This window comes from Spea bombifrons, chromosome 2, assembly GCF_027358695.1.
Source record: "Spea bombifrons isolate aSpeBom1 chromosome 2, aSpeBom1.2.pri, whole genome shotgun sequence".
Lineage (NCBI taxonomy): Eukaryota > Metazoa > Chordata > Amphibia > Anura > Pelobatidae > Spea > Spea bombifrons.
In genome coordinates this window covers 14391292-14411822 of record NC_071088.1, presented here as the reverse complement: position 1 = coordinate 14411822, position 20531 = coordinate 14391292, and the positions used below count along the sequence as shown (strand labels likewise).

The following is a 20531-nucleotide window of genomic DNA, read 5'->3' as shown; positions in this document are numbered from 1 at the left end:
TTACATGTACCATAGAGCATAGTATGGCTACAGCGTCCTTTTAATAGTGTTCTTTTCTATAACGAAACGCAGAGCGGAGAGTAAAGCGAGTAACGTGCTAGTGAGGGCACTTAGTGTTCGCCCCAGCGTGTTCAATGACACCCAGCGCAGCAGCAGTGAAGGAGCGCAGTACACAGACACACGAGGGTCACTCTGTGGGCGTGTCCCCAGCCGTCTGACAGGCGGTGACATGTGACAGGTTGAGCCCCAAGTACCAGATTCCCGCGGAGTCGAGCGCACAGGTCGGGTCGTAGCTGCATCGCGCCGTCTGTTTATCTGTCATCCATTGATTTGGGCTGCTGGGAAAGATGGCTGACGCAGCGGACTCGGTGCACGTACCTGGGCTACACCAGCTGCTGGAGCAGGACCCGTACCTCAAACCGTACAAGAAGGACTTCCAGAGGAGGTAAAGCGGCCGGTGGCGGCAGCCGCGCCCCCTCCCCTGCTAGCTGCATCCCGCCTGCTTGCCGCTGACAGACCGGTGGGGTGCAGGCAGGACTCATTCATTGCATGGCGTACTTACAGCGTTCGTATGACTCCGTGTGTTTATGAATGTATGCATGCAGCCGGGCCTCTCTGTAACACGCCCCCTCCATGACGGCTGATTGTCGGTAGCTTTAATCTGGAACTCATGTAAAGAGCTTCATTCTAACCCCCATGTATCGGTTTATACATAATAGTATATTACATAATAATATTATAGTTTATACATAACTTCCATAAAACTCGCTACACATCAGCGCTTCCCATCACTCCTGTACCCTGTACTCCTTCAAATAATGTTTATTAAGAGGCTCAGCAAAAATGTGCATAATTTCCAACATTATATCAACAGGCCTTGCTGGCCAAGTGTCATGAGAGTTGCCGCTTGGACCAGTGTACCCATATACTGGGCTGCATTGCATGGTAGGACTTGGGCGCACATCCCAATCCCATAGAAGCAAAGTTTTTTGATCCATACATCAGGGTTCCGGATATAAAAGTATAATAATATCATAGGATACGCCCCACCTTACCTTTTGCTTCTGTAAGTCAAATTGTCACTACCTGGTTTGTCCTGGTTACTCGTTGTACTGCACTCCAGAATGTGCTGGTGCTATATAAATCGATAAAGAATAATAATGGATCTGTGAGGTATTTTAGATCATCCCTAGTTCTGTTTTACGCTAGTTAACATTTTGTTTTTCTCCACCAATGCGCTCTCACTACATTAAACTGCAGCCTGGTCCAATATCTAGTTGCTTCGGACAGCGTGGAATATCTCTGGAGGTTCGCTCGCCGCGGGACAGTCCCAGTTTCGCCTCTCTATTGCGGTTGTCCTGATATTTTTCCCCTGTGTTTGGGACGCTGTAGAATGTATATTGTGCGCGTGTGCTGACGCTCTAACCCCCCCGAGCCCTGCCCGGCATGCTGAACCTCTTGTTACGTTTCCTGTAACGTCTCGGGGTGAAGGTTCCTGCTACATGAACAGTGTAGTTATGGCGCTGACTATGAAATATTAAGAGGCGAAACATAAACGGAGAAACGCGATGATTTTGCAGTTCTGGCTCACAAGTTGCATCATTCGGTTTTCATCACACGGCTGTAAATCACTGGTCATTGACACCGCCGGTCTTTTGCTAAAAAACTTATCTTTTCCACCCATTGTGTAATTGCCTGTTTACTGTTACAATGATGTCGTAAGTGAAATGGAGATGAACCTGATCTGATTACCGATCTGATGATGATCCGAGTCCTAATAAGTTACATGGAAACTACAGCCCTGTAACTTTGTGTTATGTATCCGGTGTATAGAAGGAAAGTGTTCTATACAGTTCTGTACAGTGCTTTTATTAGAAATGTTGTATAGCGGCTGAATCGCTCCACTTTCTGTAGCCTACCCTCCCTTGATTTTCTTTTTTCACAAGAGTGACTGTTTGAACAGTTTTGGTCACCATTGTGTGCAGCAGGACCAGCTATAATTGGCGTTTTCAGTATCGCGTTGCCAAATGAGAAGGCGGTAGATAAATAGAAGAGCCTCCCAGCAGAGATGGTAGAGGCTAATACAGGAATTTAAACATGCATGGGATAGGTGTGAAGCTGTCCTGAATCTAAGACGAGACCAAGGACCCATCAAGATGTGAAGGAAAATCGGGCCGACTAGATCTGAATAGTGCTCACATCAATTGGAGTGCTTTCCTGCCACTGATTGGCTGTTTGAAGTGGCCAATCAGTGGCAAGAATCATCAGGCCACTCAGGAGGAGGGCAGCAGCTACTACATCAGATCTTCGGAAGAATGCGAGTTAAAGCACTCGCGGGCTACTATAGAATGCATTATTCTTTAGTGGGCTGTTGGGGACGTAAGACTGGGGATCACATTTATCTTTGAATTCTCTAAATTTATCTCTGCTGAAAACGCATGCAGCCTCTTCCTAAGTGTATCTCACGTTGCACTACGGCTGCAGGTAGTGAATGATCTACTGTTCTCTGAGTAAAGAGGCCCTTCCTGTTTTTACCCCCCAGTTGATATATTATTTATATATTAATCCATATAATTATTATTATTGATTTATAAATCATATTCCACAGCGCTACAATGCACATTGTGCATAGAACATAAGTGTTTTTTTTAATATGCCCCTAATCAAGAATTTAGAAATGTATTATTTTATGTTGAAATCAGATTTTCTAGAGACGCATTCATATAAAATATCATTTTATGTATATTTAACTTTCAAAGGTCTGTCCGTAAAACAAACACAAACCATGTGCAAGGCACTTTAATATATTTAACAATAAACCTGAGAACTGACTCTACTGTGTGGATCTGCGCTGTAAATGACCACATAACACATCTTAGAAAGAACACGTGTGTATATACAGTATTCATTATTATACCTTTAACTGAATTTGAACATACAGTTAGAGTTCTCGTTTCTTGTATAAGCTGCCAGTAAAATCATTTGGCAAAAGGTCAGGCTGTTGGCTGGTGCACGTCAAGTCTCCTTGTGTGAATGGAAGATGACAAAACCAGCCTGTAACTGTTCTAAAAATATTGTCTTCTTGCATACCTCCCGCTACCGCTCATAATTACCTCTGACCTCTGTCAAGATCAGTGACCAGACACATTCCGGTTACAAATGACCTTGCGGCTGCTTCTGCATGTACTATGTACACGGTGACGTCAAACTGCATCAACAACAAAATGGAAATAGATTTCACAATTTGAATTGCATCAGATGCTTTGGAATTTCGCTTAGGAATAATAACTTAACTTCCTACGTTTGTGAATTGGGTTAGTCAGAAGAAAGTTGGTATTCGGTAATTTTTCCATGAGGCTTTTGTAAAGAAGATTCATTCTAAAAAACAAAACAAAACAAAAAAGAAACATGCTTGTAGGTGCCCAGGGTTTGCAGGAGAAGAGGGGTAAAAACTGGCCAGGGTTACCATTGTAAATCCAGCAGCCTTCACTATCCTGTGCGTGCTGTCAGGGGTCTGGAAAAAGGGCTCGTAATGCCGCAGGAAAGCGCAGGGTGCTGGATTCACCATGGCAGGAGATAGGCAGCGACATGGCAGGTCTCCACAAGGTGAGAGGGGGTGAGTAGTGAATGTGTGTGTGTGTATATGCTGGAGTGTCAGTGGGTATGTGCGAATATGTAGAGTGCTGGAGTCTGTGTGTGTGTGTGCGCTGTAGTGTCAGAGTCAGTGTGTCTGTGTAAATGTATAGTGTTAGTGTGTAATTTTATATAGTGTTAGCCAGTGCGTGTGTGTGAATGTATGATGTTGGATAGTGTGTGTGTTAATAAGAATGTGGTGGTGTTCATGTTACAGTATGGCATTAGCATGAGTGTGTATGTCAGCATATAGTGTGTGTGTTGGTGTATGGTGTTAGCATGTGTGTACGTGAACGTAGAATGTTCTTGTAAGGTGTTAGTGTTTTGTGAGCATAAGATATTAGCGTGTGTATGTCACTGGATGGTGTGTGTAAGTGTAAGAATAATGGATACACATACAAGCTTGGGTCTTTATAGTGTCAAATACCCCTTGTCATGAAAGGGTTAACTGGGGTATTGTACGAAGTGGTGGAGGACTTAAGAAAGGGGTGTTTATGTGGTATTGCCCCAGTGAACATCCTTTAACTGCAGACAAGGGGTAATAAATGAAAAACACATTTTTGGGGGATTGGGGAAGAAAAAGTAGCTGCTTCTTAAATTTTTAGGCGGTCTCTTAGAGCCAAAGCAAATTTGTCGACCCCCTGATTTATGTTCAGTTTCTGCTTTTTTTGGACACTGATGTTTAGGAATATAGAGTTTGCTAGAAAAGCCGTTACCGGATCCCGGGCAGACTGCAAAGTTTTCCTACTTTTCTCATTGCCTTCGCACCTTTCGGGATATAAACCTGGAATAAATGTTTCTTTCTCGCTGCTTACATGCTGTTTGTTCCTGAGAGAATGGTGCGAAGAATAAAATCCTATGAAAGCACGATCATGCGATACTGCCTCTTTAACGGTGTTACCCGGCGTGTTTCTGGCCACGTCTCTGCTGCATGCTCTGCTGATTACCTTGGAAAAGGGCACCGCTGTAACCGCTCCGCTGACCTTTCCATTTCTTTTCTCCTGTGTAATATGAAACACCAGCTAACGGCCCCTTGTTGCCTGAATTCTCACTTAATATTCCATTTTCTCTGCTCAAATTAAGATCTGTTTTACACTATATCCTTCCAAATATTTATTAGTTCTCTTTGTTTGAAGCACTGAATTGTTGAAGTAAAATTCCATTAGTGATTAGTGCTTTCAATTTTTTTATATTGCAAACTTTGGCCTTTCTATTGCATTTTTTTGTTTGTTTTTTTATTACCTTTTCTCCTTTTAGTTATTTTCTCTTTTCTCTTATGTAGTTGTTGGTTCCTATGTAATGCCGTTTCATATAATTTTGGGCTATAATATATATACATACATATATACATGCATGCATGCATGGATGGAATGAGTTCACACGTGTATCTGAAACTAACCTTCAAGCCAAGTGTAAATATTTTATCCTTGTAGGTTTTTATAACTTTGAAGCTGGGAGAGGCAACACTAACCTCTGAGCTCCAAACCTGTTTAATGGCTTGCTTCATTACACCAGGAGAAGAGACCTCTGAGGTTCCTGAGGATACATATTTTTCTATGTCAGCCAAAGAAAAAGTATTAACTTCAACTAACAACTTGTATCTTGAGCTAATACAGCTATATCCACTTTTATTTTAACAATTTATAATTTTGAGGCTCTGTGCTTTTGGGTATATTTAACAGATACATGCTTTGCTAGCCCTGCTCTTTGTATTCTAGATTGCTAGAGCCCTGCTAGATTATTGGCATGTTTCTTTGGTAGAGGTGATCCCGGGAAGAATTAAATCTGAATATGGAAGGAAAGCTACATTTTGTCGGGTTAGAATCTGTATTTTTGAATTGGCGCCGGCCAGTCATATTCATCATTTCTTCAATTAAAAGCTATCTTAATGGTCAAGATTTAATTTTGGCTGATTCGCAGTCCGAGTTACTGCTTCATTACGTTGATTGATATTATTCTGTAAGCAATAAATGCTATACTAATACATGCTGGAGATAACTGGAGACTCCTGGTAAGAAGATCTCGTTAGACGTATATAAATATAAGATGACGATAATAATAAGAAGAATAATAGCTGCTCCAGCAATAATGTGCTTTTGTAATCAAATTTTGCAGCCTTGCGTAAAACGGTATTTATCTTCTGTGGATTGAGTTCTTGGCCGCAGTGCGGATCGTGAAAGAGCTAGAGTAATTTACGGGTAATCTAGACGTATCCAGGGACGTTTTCATTTCTGTGAGGTCCTGGAAGGAGAATCACTGGCCCCCAACTCTCATCACAGACAATGCATAAACTCCAGTGTATCTGTTCAAAGATTATAAGAGAAACTAACGTGTGAAGTCTAACTGCTTCGTGACGTGGCGGCACCATCTTTCCCCTTCCCACTCCCCGTGCTTTTGATTTGTAAGGAGGCTTTCTTGTTTGTCCTGGGTAACGCGCGGTACGCTAGAAAAAAAAGTGACGGGGCTTCATGGTGGGAAGATAAAGAACATTCTGGATACTCCTTGCATTGCTCCGTGGATTGCTCTGCTGCATTTTTATTCAGACATCATCAGTATTCATTAATCGCTGCAAGTTTGTTCTCGCAAAGCTTTCTGTTTCAATCAGAGCTTTATCATTTTGTGTGGGCCTTGGGACGGTATGTCACTTACTGGTCTTATATTTTTGGTGCTGTCATGTACATAAGCCGTCTTTAAAATCCACCAATTTCAGATCCTCGTAGTCTGTGTAGAGGAAGGGGGGCTCAACAAATGGTACTTCTTACAAACATTTAAATAGTCCGAAAACTAATACCCTGCTGCATTTCAACCTTGCAATATTTTCAAAGCACCTTAATGATTCTAGGATATAGAAGCACAAACATTTTAAGTTCTTATGCGGCATATGAGGGACAGCCAGCCATGATATGCACTTTAATGTATACGATAGGTGAGTGGTCCCTTTAAACATACATGGTATATGGTGCAAAGTATATACGCGTGCCTGGGACACTTTAAAGATGTCATGCATGTTATTGTGAATTTTTTAAACAATTTTTATTATTCTCACGCACACTTGCAAGATTTCTCGAGGGCTGCCCCTGTCGTCTGGAATGCCCTCCACCGACTTATCAGTCTTTCTCCCCGCCTTCTGTCCTATAAAAAAAATCCCTCAACACCCGCTTCTTAAAGGACGCCTATGAACGTATGCGTTAAAACACTTTCCTCCCATGTTCCTTTAGCTCTCCTTTCCTGCACGTTTGCCTCTTGTATAATGCACATTAACTCTTTCTAGATTGTAAGCTCCTTTGAGCAGGGCCCTCCTTACCTGTTGTTTCTGTAAGTCAAATTGTTATGTTTTATACTACTTGTTATGTCCTTTTTACCCATTGGAAAGCGCTACAGAATATGATGGCGCTATATAAAACAATACATTATAATACTTGATATAAAAGTCGTTGGCAGGAGGTACACCAGTGAGACCTTTTGGAAGTATCCATCAGCTTTGCACGTCTGGATCCTCCCTATTCTATTAGACATTATTAGTCCGGTTCCGACATTACAAGAAGACTCATGGAATCCATAATTTCCGGGTCTTGGCCCACATTGTAAATCAAACGGAAGTCTAGGCTTTGACGCGGTCATCCAAAGACATTTAGGTTCTTGACAGAACTCCAAAGTAGCTTTCGCTGTAGATAACAGATTCACCTAAACATAGAAAACATAAATACACACATAATTTAATTGATTTCTGAATTTAAATATAGCATTTCCTTTTGTCATCATCTTCTGTTATATGATGCATAAAATGTAACCTCTTCTTGCAGCGATTTGTAGCAGATTTGGTGATTTTTGTTTCTTTCTCCGTATGCTGCTTATTGTTATTGCTTAATCTCAGAAATGTTGTCCTTGAATGCCTGTAGGTGCAGCTTTACAAAGCAGCATTTAAAGGAATAGTACTTTATAACTTTAAGAATGCATTTTTCTTGTAATTTTTTTTTTGTACAGACATTTTGGTAGCAATAAGTAAACTCAACCCTAAGAAAAATGCGGCAATTAGTATACGCTGCCGCTCAAACGTTTGGGGTCATTTAGCTGTTTTCATGGAAAACTAAGACATTTTTAGCTGTAACATAATAAGGATCGGTTAGCCTTTTAAACTTAAACTTCGATCAGCGAACACAACGTGCCGTTGGAACACAGGAGTGATGGGAGTGATAAAGGGCCTCTGTACCCCTTTACAAATATTCAATGAAAAATCTGCCATTTTCAGCTACAATAGTCATTTACAGCATTAACAACATCTGCGCCGTATTTCTCATCTGCCCATAGCTTGTGCTTAGAGGTTCCATTTGTTCCAGTTCCATCTCTAGTAATGTCTTGTGGGGAAAGAAATTCAATGGAAAACGTGTAGATTAATGTCTTAATTTTCAGCCTGGCCATGAACACTGCCGTAGGTTCATATATAACCTTTTGTCTTGGAAGGTATGCTTTGTTTGATCAGCGTTTGAAGAGTATTGAAGGGAACGAAGGTGGTCTAGAGAAGTTTTCAAGAGGTTACCAGACTTTTGGAATCCACGTCCTTCCAGACCATGGCATATATTGTAAAGAATGGGCTCCTGGAGCAGAGGCGGTTTTCCTTACTGGGGACTTCAGTAAGTTTTTACTTCTTCCATTTTGTTTTTCTTCCCTGCTTAAAGGTTTGGGATCACTTGGCTGTTTTCATGGAAAGCAAGGACTGTTCTAGCTGTAACTTAATTGTAAAAGGGTTTTCTAATGGTCAGTTAGCCTTCTAAATATATAAACTTGGATTAGCGAACACAACATTACATTGGAACACAGGTGATGCAAGTATTAGAGGCCCTCCATACACTTATAAAGATATTCCATTAAAGATCAACTGTTTCCAGCTACAATAGTCATTTATAACATTAACAACATCTAAGCTGTATTTCTGATCCCTTTAATGTTATTTTAGTGGACAAAATTAGCTTTTCTTTCAAAAACCAGGACATTTTTAAGTGACCCCAAACCTTTGAAATGGTAGTGTATGTTTAGTTTATGTATAACCTGTGTGCACGTACCATAAATGCCGTAATTTCTAGTAATGAGAAACTCTTCTAGTCCTGGCCCTTAGATGCTGCCGGTTAAAAAGCTCTCTTTATTATGTCACTCAAAAAATATTTTTGATGATGTTAAATTCTCTTATGAGGCAAACGCTGTAACAAGTGGTTATTGCTTAAGTTATTAATTAAAAATGCAATAACATAAATCAATAAAGCAAATTGCAGTCGGAGCAGAATGTCGCAGAAAGGCTCTGCTCTGTGGCTGATGCCAGTTGATCTGAGACCCCAGGAATCTGCACAGACATTGGAACACCCTGCAAAAGTGGATTGTGATTATAAAACTTGAGTCTAGATGGTCCTTGAGGACCAAAGTTATTGTACACCTACAAGGGTAATGTCCATTATTTGGAAAGCAGAGACTCACTTGGCTAGTTGATTAAGGTGCAGGAAACCTTCTTATCAACACTGAGCAACCTCACTCATTGAGCAACACCAAAGGTGGAAAAAAAGAATGCGTCGAGAACTTCCACAAAGTCCAAGGCAAGAGCAAAAATTGTGCTTTTTATACCCGAGTTTAATGTCAGCACATTACAGCCTATGATTAAATGCGATCACCACCTTTTTGCACTTACCTTGGACTTTGTGGAAGTTCTCGCCACGTTCCCGTTCTTTCTGCTTTCCTGATCACAGTGTTTGTGATCGGATATGGAGAGGTCATGAGAGATCTCGGCAGGGTCTGGACAGACACTGCAGGAAACCTTCACATGCTTTTTCATCCCTAATCCAACCCAACCTGTTAGGGTATGAGACGGCAAGAAGGACGGTTTAACACGCTCTTCATAATGTTTCTGTCATGGTAGGATAGCGTGGTTAAATTGAAAAACATAACTAAACTGTTCCTGTAAATCTCATTCATATTTGTTCATTGTGAGCATGGCCCTCTTTACCTAACCCATCCAGTTAGTCCTACGACACAAGTTGTTTGCACTATAAATAAAAGATAATAAGAATTAAAACGTGTATGCGTAGGGTATTTTATGTATTCACTATCTGTTTTTACTGTTCTGTTATGCTTTGTGGCTAATGCCGTTATCTCTGGCTGTGTTGCAATCTCCAAAAAGTTCAATTGCAATCAGTTGAAATATTTTGTTCAATTAGGGAAGCAAATACAGATATTGTTAAATTACATTCATATTCACACGGTGTTTTTGTACCAATTTCTCTGTTTGCCTTAAATTAAAACTGTTTTGCAGACTGAGAAAAAAGGCAAACATTTTTGTACTTAATTCTTGAGAAAGCCTGCAAAGCAGCATTGGCTGTCGATATTAGCTTTGGGCATATTGAGTCAATTACTCTCATCAATATTCATGAATCATTACAAGATTGTCCTCGGAAAGCAGTCTCTTTTAATAAGGTCCCTTGGTTTTTTTTTTCTTGTGTTTTTTTTTATTTTTTTATTAAGTTTATGATTTATAGGGTATTTTTACTCATTTTATAAATGTGATAAGTATGCCAGGGCACTCGGGTGATCTGTCATTTTTCCCAAATACTATTTTTTACTGTCTAGTAGTTATTAACCGTTGACTAAAATAAGCAAAATACATGTATTGGAATCCCAGCTTATGTGTATAGCATGTGAGGAACATGCCTATTCTTCCTTAATAACTTACCTCTTTGCTGATTGTTAATTGGTTTAGGCAGACTTTGTAGAGTCTTGGTGCGTAGAAAACTTTAGCCACCTTATAGCCCAGATTTCAGCTTCCATGAGGTAAACTTTTAAACTAAAAATTTCCTAAAAGCTGTGATGGTTCCTCTTTTGGCACCCGGCACTGATTAATAACCAACAAACGTTTCTTGTTGAAATACAACCTGTCCCTTTAATTGAAACATGAATAAGAATTGTCACTAATATTGCTTTGAAAACCCACTTCTTAAAATGTGTATTTTCCTGCCATTGTCGACATCTTCAAGCTGGTTTGTAGATTAGTGCTTTTTATTATTGTACCGTATTCCCCTTTCCTTCTTTAACCCCTTCGCGACCTTTGCCGGTTCAGGACCGTCATAACAAGAAGGTCACTAAATGACCTTTGACGGTCCTGAACCGTCAAAAAATTAAATAAGCTTAGAAAGTGATCAAGGATCACTTTCTTCGCTTAAACGGCCTTGCTGCAATGCCTCGATGTCGAGGCATTCAGCAAGGCCGAGATCGGCATCGGGGGCCATGTCTGGCCCCTCCCCGGGGCGTCAACAGCCGCCATACATTGTATGGCGACGGACGCCCGTTTTAAAAGCGTTTAGGAGGCGATCAACGATCGCCTCCTAAACTTAAATGGTGTCGCTGGAATGCCTCGATCGGGAGGCATCCAGCGACACCAAACACTTACCTCTGGGTGGGCTGTGACCGCTCCGGAGAGCGGTCACAGCCGCCGCTGCCGGTGATCTTCGCCATCAAGCAAGATGGCGGCGGCCCGGGAACTAAAACAATAAAGACGCAAAAGTTCGCTAGAGGGTCTCCAGACCCTCTAGAGAACTGGCTCCACTTGCTGGTTGAATACAGGTACTGCATTCAACCATGCAAGTCAATGGAGCCCAGCTTTCTAATCACTATGTGATTAGTAAAATATTCAAAAAAAAAAAATAAAAAATGGAAAAAAAAAAAAAAAATGTGCTAACATTTAAAAATAATTATGCAGTGATGTCACTAGATGAACCATCCAGTACCAGCAAAATGTGTAAAAAAAATATAAAAAAAGTATTAAAAAATAAAATAAAATTAAAAAATAAAGTTTATTATTTTGAGCAAGTGCTAAAATTTCTCAAAAATCTCAACAAAGAGTTAAAATAAAAGCACTTCAAATACCCAAGGGGTGTCTTATATATAAAAAAAAATGGCTGATGGGGTAAATTGGAGTGGCCTAGCTTAAAGATAGGGCATAGGTACAGACTGACCAAAATGGAGAAAAAAAGCGCACTTCCCAAATGTGGCATTTTAAATCTGAAACAACCCGACAAACCCATGCATGTCGGGTATCACTGCACTCAGGAGATGTTCCTGAACACACATTGGGGTGTTGTTTGACAGTGACACATACCAGAACCTGTATATCTATAACTAAAGTACAATTTGTGTGAAAAAAAAATAAAAAAAAATACTATTACAAAGTTTGACAAAGTGTAGTTCTATAATTGGTGCATGGAAAGGGTTAAAATAACAGCATTTGGAATACCCTGGGGTGTCTAGTTTTCAAAAATATATGGTTTGAATGGGTTAAATTGAGTTAACCGGCTTCAAAGATATTCCAAAGAGGAGAGGGAGGCAGAATGACCAAATGACCACCTGAATTACGCATGCCCCAAAAGTAGCCTTTTACCAGCCAAACAATCTGACAAACCCGTGCATGTGGGGTATCGCTGTACTCAGGAGATGTTGCTGAACACATATTGGGGTGTTGTTTGACAGTGACGTATACCAGGACCTTTATATTTATAACTAAATTACAATTTGTGTGGAAAAAAAAAATAAAAAAAATTACTATTACAAAGTTTGACAAAGTGTAGTTGTATAATTGGTGCATGGAAAGGGTTAAAATAACAGCATTTGGAATACCCTGGGGTGTCTAGTTTTCAAAAATATATGGTTTCAATGGGTTAAATTGAGTTAACCAGCTTCAAAGATGTTCCAAAGAGGAGATGGAGGCAGACTGACCAGATTTGTTAAAAAAGATTTGGAAATCATAAAACGCTGCTTGTACTTATTGCCCTATAACTTCCAAAAAACAGCAAAAAAACATAAAAACATTGGGTATTTCTAAACTCAGGACAAGTATTAGAATCTATTTAGCTAGTTTTTTTACTTGCTTTTTTAGGTGAGTAAAAGATTTTTCAAATAAAAGTCATAAAATGTGTTTTTTTTCAATTTTTCACCATGTTTTTTTTATTTTTTTTATAGTAAATAAGATGATACGATCAAAATAATGGTATCTGAAGAAAGCCCATCTTGTCCTGAAAAAAACAATATATAACTTATGTGGGTACACTAAATGGGTGAGGAGAAAATTACACCTGAACACAAGCACCACAAAAGTGTCAAAACAGCCTCGGTCCCACAGGGTAGAAAACGAAAAATGAGCCCGGTCCTTAAGGGGTTAAATGTTATTGGCTCTATGAAAAGATAAACATTGTTCACCTTGCATGTAGATGTACATCTGAATCCCCCTATGTATTTGTCCTACTTTTCTCTCCAGCTATGGCCTGTGCTGGGTATGACATACCTCGTTACTAAACTGCCTGACATGTTTCCTCCTTGTTCTCTCTTAACATCTCCCCTCAACTAATTCCCTCCCTCTTTGTTCTCTTTCCTCTCTTCTTCTGCCTCCCCAACCACCTTACCCACTGCACGTGCTACTGTTTGGCAGTCCCATTGCACCCCACTGCGCACAGCATTGCCAGCCTCCTGCCCCGCAACTTACCCCCACTGTACGCAACATACTCAGCCCCTCGGCACCCCAAGCTGTCCCCAGCGCACACAGCATACTCCAACCTCCTTGCACCCAATCGACCTCCACCGCACAGTGTGTCGCTTTTATACAGCATACTTAGCCTCCCATCTCCACCGTCCACCACCGCATTAAGAACCTCCACAGCTCATCATAGCAATTGCTGGTCACATTGGGCTTAACATTAAGCACCTGCACTCTGATTGGTCCTTCACTTTTAGCTTCGCCCAGCATAATTAACAATTATTACAGTGACCTAATATTTAAATTCTAATAGCGGCACTCTTGAAGAGGGCCATCTTTATTTAGTCACACAGTAACAAACAAAATCTTACCTTCTACCAGCTGTTTAGAAGAACATTTGTGTATGTATATATATAATTTAATCTTTTGTGTTGCAGCTACATTTGGATGTAAAAAATAATATTTTGAAATATTATTTTCATCATTTCAGTGGGGAAAAAAATATCTATCAACCCTCTGTCTCTGGATTCCAGCGTGGTGGGCATGTTTCCTGCAGGGAACCCATCACTTTTACTCTGAAACCTGCTGGCAGAGCAGTAAAAAATGATGCTGTTTTCTCCCTGTTGCATAAAGATTATTGTTCCCTGTTGCATATAGGTTATGGCTCCCTGTTTCATATAGGTTATGGCTCCCTGTTGCATATAGATTATGGCTCCCTGTTTCATATAGATTATGGCTCCCTGTTTCATATAGATTATGGCTCCCTGTTTCATATAGATTATGGCTCCCTTTACCATTTCCTTACTCACTATGGGTACTTTCCTGTTTCTCTTCAGCAGAGGAATTTAAATCATGGCGTGACACCTGTACATTGTCATTTGCATCAAGTATTGACAAACATTTGCTATACTAGAATAACTAGTGCCCCCCCCAAATTTACAATAATTTAATGATGTGAATCTGCAGTTATTTGTATTTTTGACTGCAGATTTTATTAAAGGGCCTTTGTTATAATAAAAATTATTAGAATTTGGTTAACTATAATTTTAATAGATTTAATGATGCTTAGAATTAAAAAAACACAAAATAAATAAATGCCCAATTTGTAACTCGGACCTCTCTGCTATCTTTTCTATTTGGACCAAGCTTAAACTCCTCTCTGTAGTACATTAAGCGATTAAAGTTTAGCAAGGTTTTAATCTCTTCACAACAATCGCTTTAGAAATGTTTCAGAATGATTTTTAGATTTTCCAGCAGCAACCTGTCAATGCCTGCTATTGTGTCACATGATTATTTATTCTCTTTAAAAATATATGAAAAAGGCAACATTTTACGTAGTCGGCTTATAGTGCATCTTTAGCGTTAATGTAATAGAATTCTGCGTGTTATTTCAGATGGCTGGAACCCTTTTTCGCACCCATATAAAAAACTGGATTTTGGAAAGTGGGAGCTCTATATTCTGCCAAAAGAAGATAAATCCCCATCGATATGGCATGGTTCAAAACTAAAGGTATGTGCACTTAGGAGTCTGATTGAGATGATAAATACTTATGGCAAAATTTTACAAATGCAGGTTATTCAAAGTAAAATGTAGTTATGACATATTTATAAGGATTGGCAATTAACCTCTATGATAATATCAAAAGTTGTGTGCTACCCATGCCTCAACACTCTCCAGGTTTGATATGGAGTCTCTGGGTGAAGCACTACGTCCCCTGGTCTCCAGGTCGGTTTCCTCTTTCTCTGGGCAGAAGAGGGGCATTTGGCCATTCCCACTTTCCTTTCCACCCTCTGCTAATTTAAGGTGGTCTGGAGGTAGCCCTGCCTCTATGCATAGCTAGTCCTGTCCCTCGCACGGATAGCTCTGCCTTCACATAAAGCCCAGAAGGGGGACAACTCTGGGTAGTCTACTTCGGGAAGTTCTCAGGTATGTTGGCAGGTAAAATGGCACCTGACAGAATGCTGATGCCTCCAAAGCTATAATATTAGTCGTTGCAACACTGTGTGTGTATATATGTGTATGTGCATATATAATATAATCTCACACACATACATAATAGGTCATTTCCAAAAGTAAATGTAATATACTCATATTATCCCGACATTAGAGCAGGGCCTCCTCGCCTGTTGTTTCTGTAAGTCATACTGTTACGTTATATATGCTAGTTGTTATGTCCTGTCTTCCCATTGTACAGCACTACAGAATTTGATGGGACTATATAAAACAATATAGAACTTTGGGTTGAGTGTCTGCGGCATTTTTCCTAGGGGGTCAGGAGAAGGGGTTTCCTGGTGGAAAGTAAAGGTTAGTTACCCATTCATAGGAAAACGTATATGAGCATGGTAGTAGTAGCTACCAGACCAGCAAGTACCTGCACAACATGATAACGTTAGTCTTAGCTGGGGTGGTAAACATTAGCCACAACTGCCCCGGTCTACAATTCCTGTCATGTTCAACCGGTAATGGCCGACTGTTTATCATGGGAGCTGCAGTCAACGGCAAAAAGGTTAGTGTGTAGTGTGGACCACCACAACCTCAGCCTTCATATCATCCCAATATATGAAATCAGGACCCCGTGTTTCACGTTCAATCCTGACAGTCGCTCATTAACCAGTTAATGCCAGTCACTGGTCTGAATATTGCCCTTTAGCATAACGTTCAAGAGCTTTTCTTTAATCTGTGAAGAAAGCACTGCATTGCCTTTACAGCATTGAGTTCCTTCCACAAGGAAACGAGCGTGCGCGTAAATTTTGTGAAGCATTTCAGGGATGACTTTTCTCGGTGTTTTGTGCTAGCTTTCGAAATAATTCTGCAACCGTTGTTGTCTTCCTGTCTGCTACAATATGAGACACAAGATTTTGTATTGAGGCTAAGCTTTGGCAGAATATTTGTACTTAAGTGAGTTGGGAACTCTTCTATGTATCATCAAGCAGATGCTGCCGGTGTCCTGTTGTGCGAGGAGTGATCACACACGCAGTTTGTGACTACATACAATTAGTAGTATGAAACTTGACACCTATTTTTATGTAAAAATCTGTTTTCGAATAAGTTAGCGGTTGGAAAACATAACAGGTGATAACTGCTGTCATGAATGGGTGGGTTTGGGAATACTTTGCTAAAATACGGGAATACATTAATGTCTGAAGCGTTGTTGCGGACTAGAAAACTAGTCTTGATTCCTAAACACGTTAAGTCTTCCTTTTATAAGACTGCACACGTTTAACACGATTTGCATGGTAGATGGGAAGTCTTGTTTTGTTCTCCTAGGTGGTAAAGCAGATCCCCAAATGGCAGTCCAGTATCCGTTATTGAGCGGCTTACAGTCTATTATACACTTACCATTCTAGATTCCTTGTGCTTAAAGGAGCGCTGCAGACCTGTTTTCATGTATTTGATTAATGCATTCTTAAGACATGGCTTTCAGCAGAAGCAGCAACGATAGAAACCCAACGTCCATATCTTACAGACCCATGGAAAGATTTGTGTGCCATGAAATCTATTGGCCTCAACGGACTCCAATGTGCATTGAAAATGATTTTTGGGAGCCTAGTTTTTCCCGTTCATTATAGCATTAGTATCAACTGTTTGAGGTATAACATGTACCGTACGGTACTCATCTTTATGAAGAAAAACATTTTGGTAAAAAAATGTGTATTCAGAGACTTTGGACACTGATATATACAAATGCTTCATGTTTTTGGCACTAGTTAAAAAAAACAAACAAACAAAACAAACTGTATTAAGCTTACATGGGAAAATGTACAGAACTCAGAAACTGGTCCTAACAAACTGCGAACAATAACATTTTTCAAACTTCAACAAAATCATGTAACAAACAATACCTGTTTGTGAATAGCACAACACTGGCTGGCAAAAACTAAAATACCCTAAAATAACAAAAAAAAAACACCCTTTCCCACCAAAATTTATGCTCATGATCTAATTGTTGATATTTTTGCATCTCTTTAGACAGTGACTGCACTTATTTTTATTTTATTTTTATTGCTGGTTCCTTTTTCAATTTTCAGGTTTCTCAAATTATAGCTTTTTTTGTATTCTAAAATGGTACAATATTCCCTGAAATCATTTTTTTGAGGCTAAGGGCTAAGAGCTATAAATCTCTACTGACCAGTCCATTCATCTTGAGTTCTAAAATGATAGACTGATAAAAGTGCCTGCTTGAGGCAGCAGACTGCCTATACTTTAAATCTAAAGCAACTTTTTTTTACATACTGTATCTGGCAATGAAAAGTGAAATATGAAGGCCTGCTTGCATGGGAGCTTGAGGCCACGAGTAACCTTGAACCAGCATGTCTTGTTATTGAGTACAACAGATATACCATGTTTTATTTTTTTACCTTTTTAAAACTTTCTTCAATGTTGCAGAAAGAAACCCCAGTGAAAATTGATGGCTAGGGTTAGGTCTGCAAGGATAGGGTAGAGGTTACTTGAGCCAACAAGGAAATTGAAGATTCAAGAAATAGCAACTCTGTGTTGAGACAATATCGTAAATGTTGATTATGGGATTTAAGTTAAGACACATTCAGACTTGTAGTCCTATAACTTGTTGATCTATATGGATATTATAAGTGCTTGCATGCAGAACAGTCATAAATGCGCTAAAACAAAGCGCTACAAAATATTGCTATTGTTGTGAACGACGCTGGGTCTAATAAAGCGTATTTTAAGGATACATAGGACATTATGTCTTTAAAAAAACACAAAACTGATTGTGGTGCCATATTTGAAAAGTTTTATTACCATATCTCAGTGGACCATTCCATGGCTTATTAATGCAATAAGATTACTTTGCACCGTAATCACAAATAGAACAGTATGAGTTAAATGAAACCAGACCAAATGTTGTTTTTTTTTATGTAGGACACCTAGCAAGTTTAAGCTTATAAGAAGTAAAAGAGAAAAAAGTTACAAACCTGTGTTTTTAAAGAAAAAAATTTATTTTCTAGGTTGTAATTAAAAGTAAATCTGGAGAAACACTGTATCGCATATCTCCCTGGGCGAAATACGTGGTTCAGGAGGAGAAGAGCATCATCTATGACTGGGTCCATTGGGAACCATCGCAGCCTTATAAAGTAAGCTTCCATTTTTTTGATATGGCGTGTGCACATTTAAAACGTACAAAAGCTTGGGGTCACTTAGCTGTTTTCATGGAAAGCAAGGACATTCCTAGCTGCGCTAAAATAATTGCAAAAGGGCTTTCTAATAATCAATTAACATTTAAAAGGCTAACGTTGATTACCAAACACAATGTGCTACTGGAACACAGGAGCGAAGACACTCCATTAAAACATGTTACCGGCTACAATAGTTATTTACAGCATCAACACGGTCTGCGCTTGATTTCTAATCCATTACATGTTATTTTAATGGACAAAATGTGTGGTTCCTTCAAAAAACAAGGACATTTCTATATGTAGAACTTACTCTTAACAAACCGGCTCATCAATAGTTAACTTTAGAATGTATTTTTATGATGATCCTATGATGTAATTATATTATACAGAAGTAAGGTTGGGATATTCCCAGGACGTGGGTAGCCATGCCGCTTAACTGCTTACTGATCATATCATTTTTTAACTACTCACGGCTTTGGTGCTATCATGCATCGATGCTAATGGATACAATCCTTCTTGGCTCCTAAAATATCTGCTGCGACTTCTTATGTATGGTATTAGTCCAGCCCTGCAGATGATGGACAAAGAGACAGTCCTCCCTTTTCAGGGAAACAGTGAAGCAGTCTATGCTTGCTTCACTTTCCCTGTCTCCGAGTATCTGAATATAAGCCCGTACCATAAATATGGAAGCCTGGTAAACAGGTTGAGGTTAAGAAAGCCAAGCACAAACCGTAAATTTCGCCCTATGAATGCAATGATTTTGTTAAGGGAAGGGTTTAGGGTAAAGTTTGTAAGAACAACACTTACACTTCACTGTCACTTTCAGAAAAATCATGCTTCATAAAATGGTTTGCGTTTAAAATGTTTAACTGCAAGATACTTAATATAAGATACTTTTGTAATTACGTATGTTATTGCATTGTTATGATGTGACCTACTTATATTCAATAGAGTATGTCACAAGTAATAGTCTTCCAAAATGTTTTCATGAGTTTATGTGCAGTAACCTTCCATGGTAACATGATTATATTGCCTAGAAATAAAATAATCATAACATTGACTTAGTATTGTCAAAGCCACAGAAGATCAGCAAATATACTCATAAACCATCAGCATACACAATAGCATCATCATCACAAAAGTATACCACCCACAGCTTGGGGTATTATTACATGGTGCAGATTGTTTAATTAATAAAAATAATTTGTCAAATCGATTTCTCTCTGTCTTGCAATTATATAACACAGAAACCACTTCCTGGCACCCAAGGTTTTGCAGGGCTGCCATCATGAATCCGGCGTAGCCAGTGCAGTGAGGTGCCAAGCGAGGTCGCATAATACATGCTACGTGACCAGCTAGGTGCGTCACGTCACCCTCTCCACTGTTCACCCGCAGGAAAGCATAGTGTGCCGGATTCACGATAAGATAGGCGGCAGCGAGGCGGGGGAGTAGTGTATGTGAGTGTGTATATGTATAGTGCTGGAGTCATGTGTGTAAATGTATAGTGCCAGAGTCAGTATGTATACTGCATTGTAGCGCCAGATCCAGTGTATTCCTGTTCATTAGATAAAATACTGTTTTACCATTCCAGTTCACTAATAAAATTAAACTATTAACATGTCTATTGTTAAAAGAATTCTTACTTTACAGCATTTTTTAATTCCTGCCTAAAACTTTTGCACAGTACTGTATCTCCCAGTTTGTTCTTACAGGGTTTTGCCGTAAGCTTGTTACCTCTTGATCAAAAGCGTTATGTATGGTAATTATGGCGAGATGCATATTTTAAGTCTAGTAACAATTTATATTCATGTTAGAAAAATGTCATTCCTAAGCAAAGTATTAACAGGTTTTTGTTATTTTGTAAAGCTTAAACATGACCGTCCAAAGAGGCCAACTAGTGTTCGTATATACGAAGCTCATGTAGGCATTGCATCACATGAAGGAAAGATCGCCACTTACAAGAACTTCACTTACAATGTACTGCCGAGGATAAAGGATCTCGGTAAGTTGTAGTATTGTCTAGATAACATAGTATGTTACTTTATAAAACTGTTGATCTTATATAATTGGTTGAAAGCTCTTTTAACCCTTTCATGACAAAGCCCGTACATGTACAGACTCACAGTGGAATGCATTCGTTGCCCTACTGCCTTATTGCCCTATATGTCGTATAAAAAAAACCAAAACATAAAAACATTGGATATTTCTAAACTCATGGCAAATATTAGAATCTATTTAGCTGTTTTTGCAGATGAGTAAA

At 39.4% G+C, this 20531-nt stretch overlaps 1 protein-coding gene across 1 annotated transcript in view; it reads left to right on the top strand.

The window, feature by feature from the left end:
- The first annotated feature begins 288 nt into the window (after positions 1–288).
- Positions 289–20531, top strand: part of GBE1 (1,4-alpha-glucan branching enzyme 1) — a 59090-nt gene continuing 38847 nt past the window's right edge. Inside the window, exons 1-5 of the mRNA XM_053456890.1 lie at positions 289–445; positions 8095–8264; positions 14530–14645; positions 18104–18229; positions 20138–20273. Coding sequence (XP_053312865.1) covers positions 348–445; positions 8095–8264; positions 14530–14645; positions 18104–18229; positions 20138–20273 — 646 coding nt within the window. The 5' untranslated portion in view covers positions 289–347. The remainder of the gene's footprint in view (positions 446–8094; positions 8265–14529; positions 14646–18103; positions 18230–20137; positions 20274–20531) is intronic.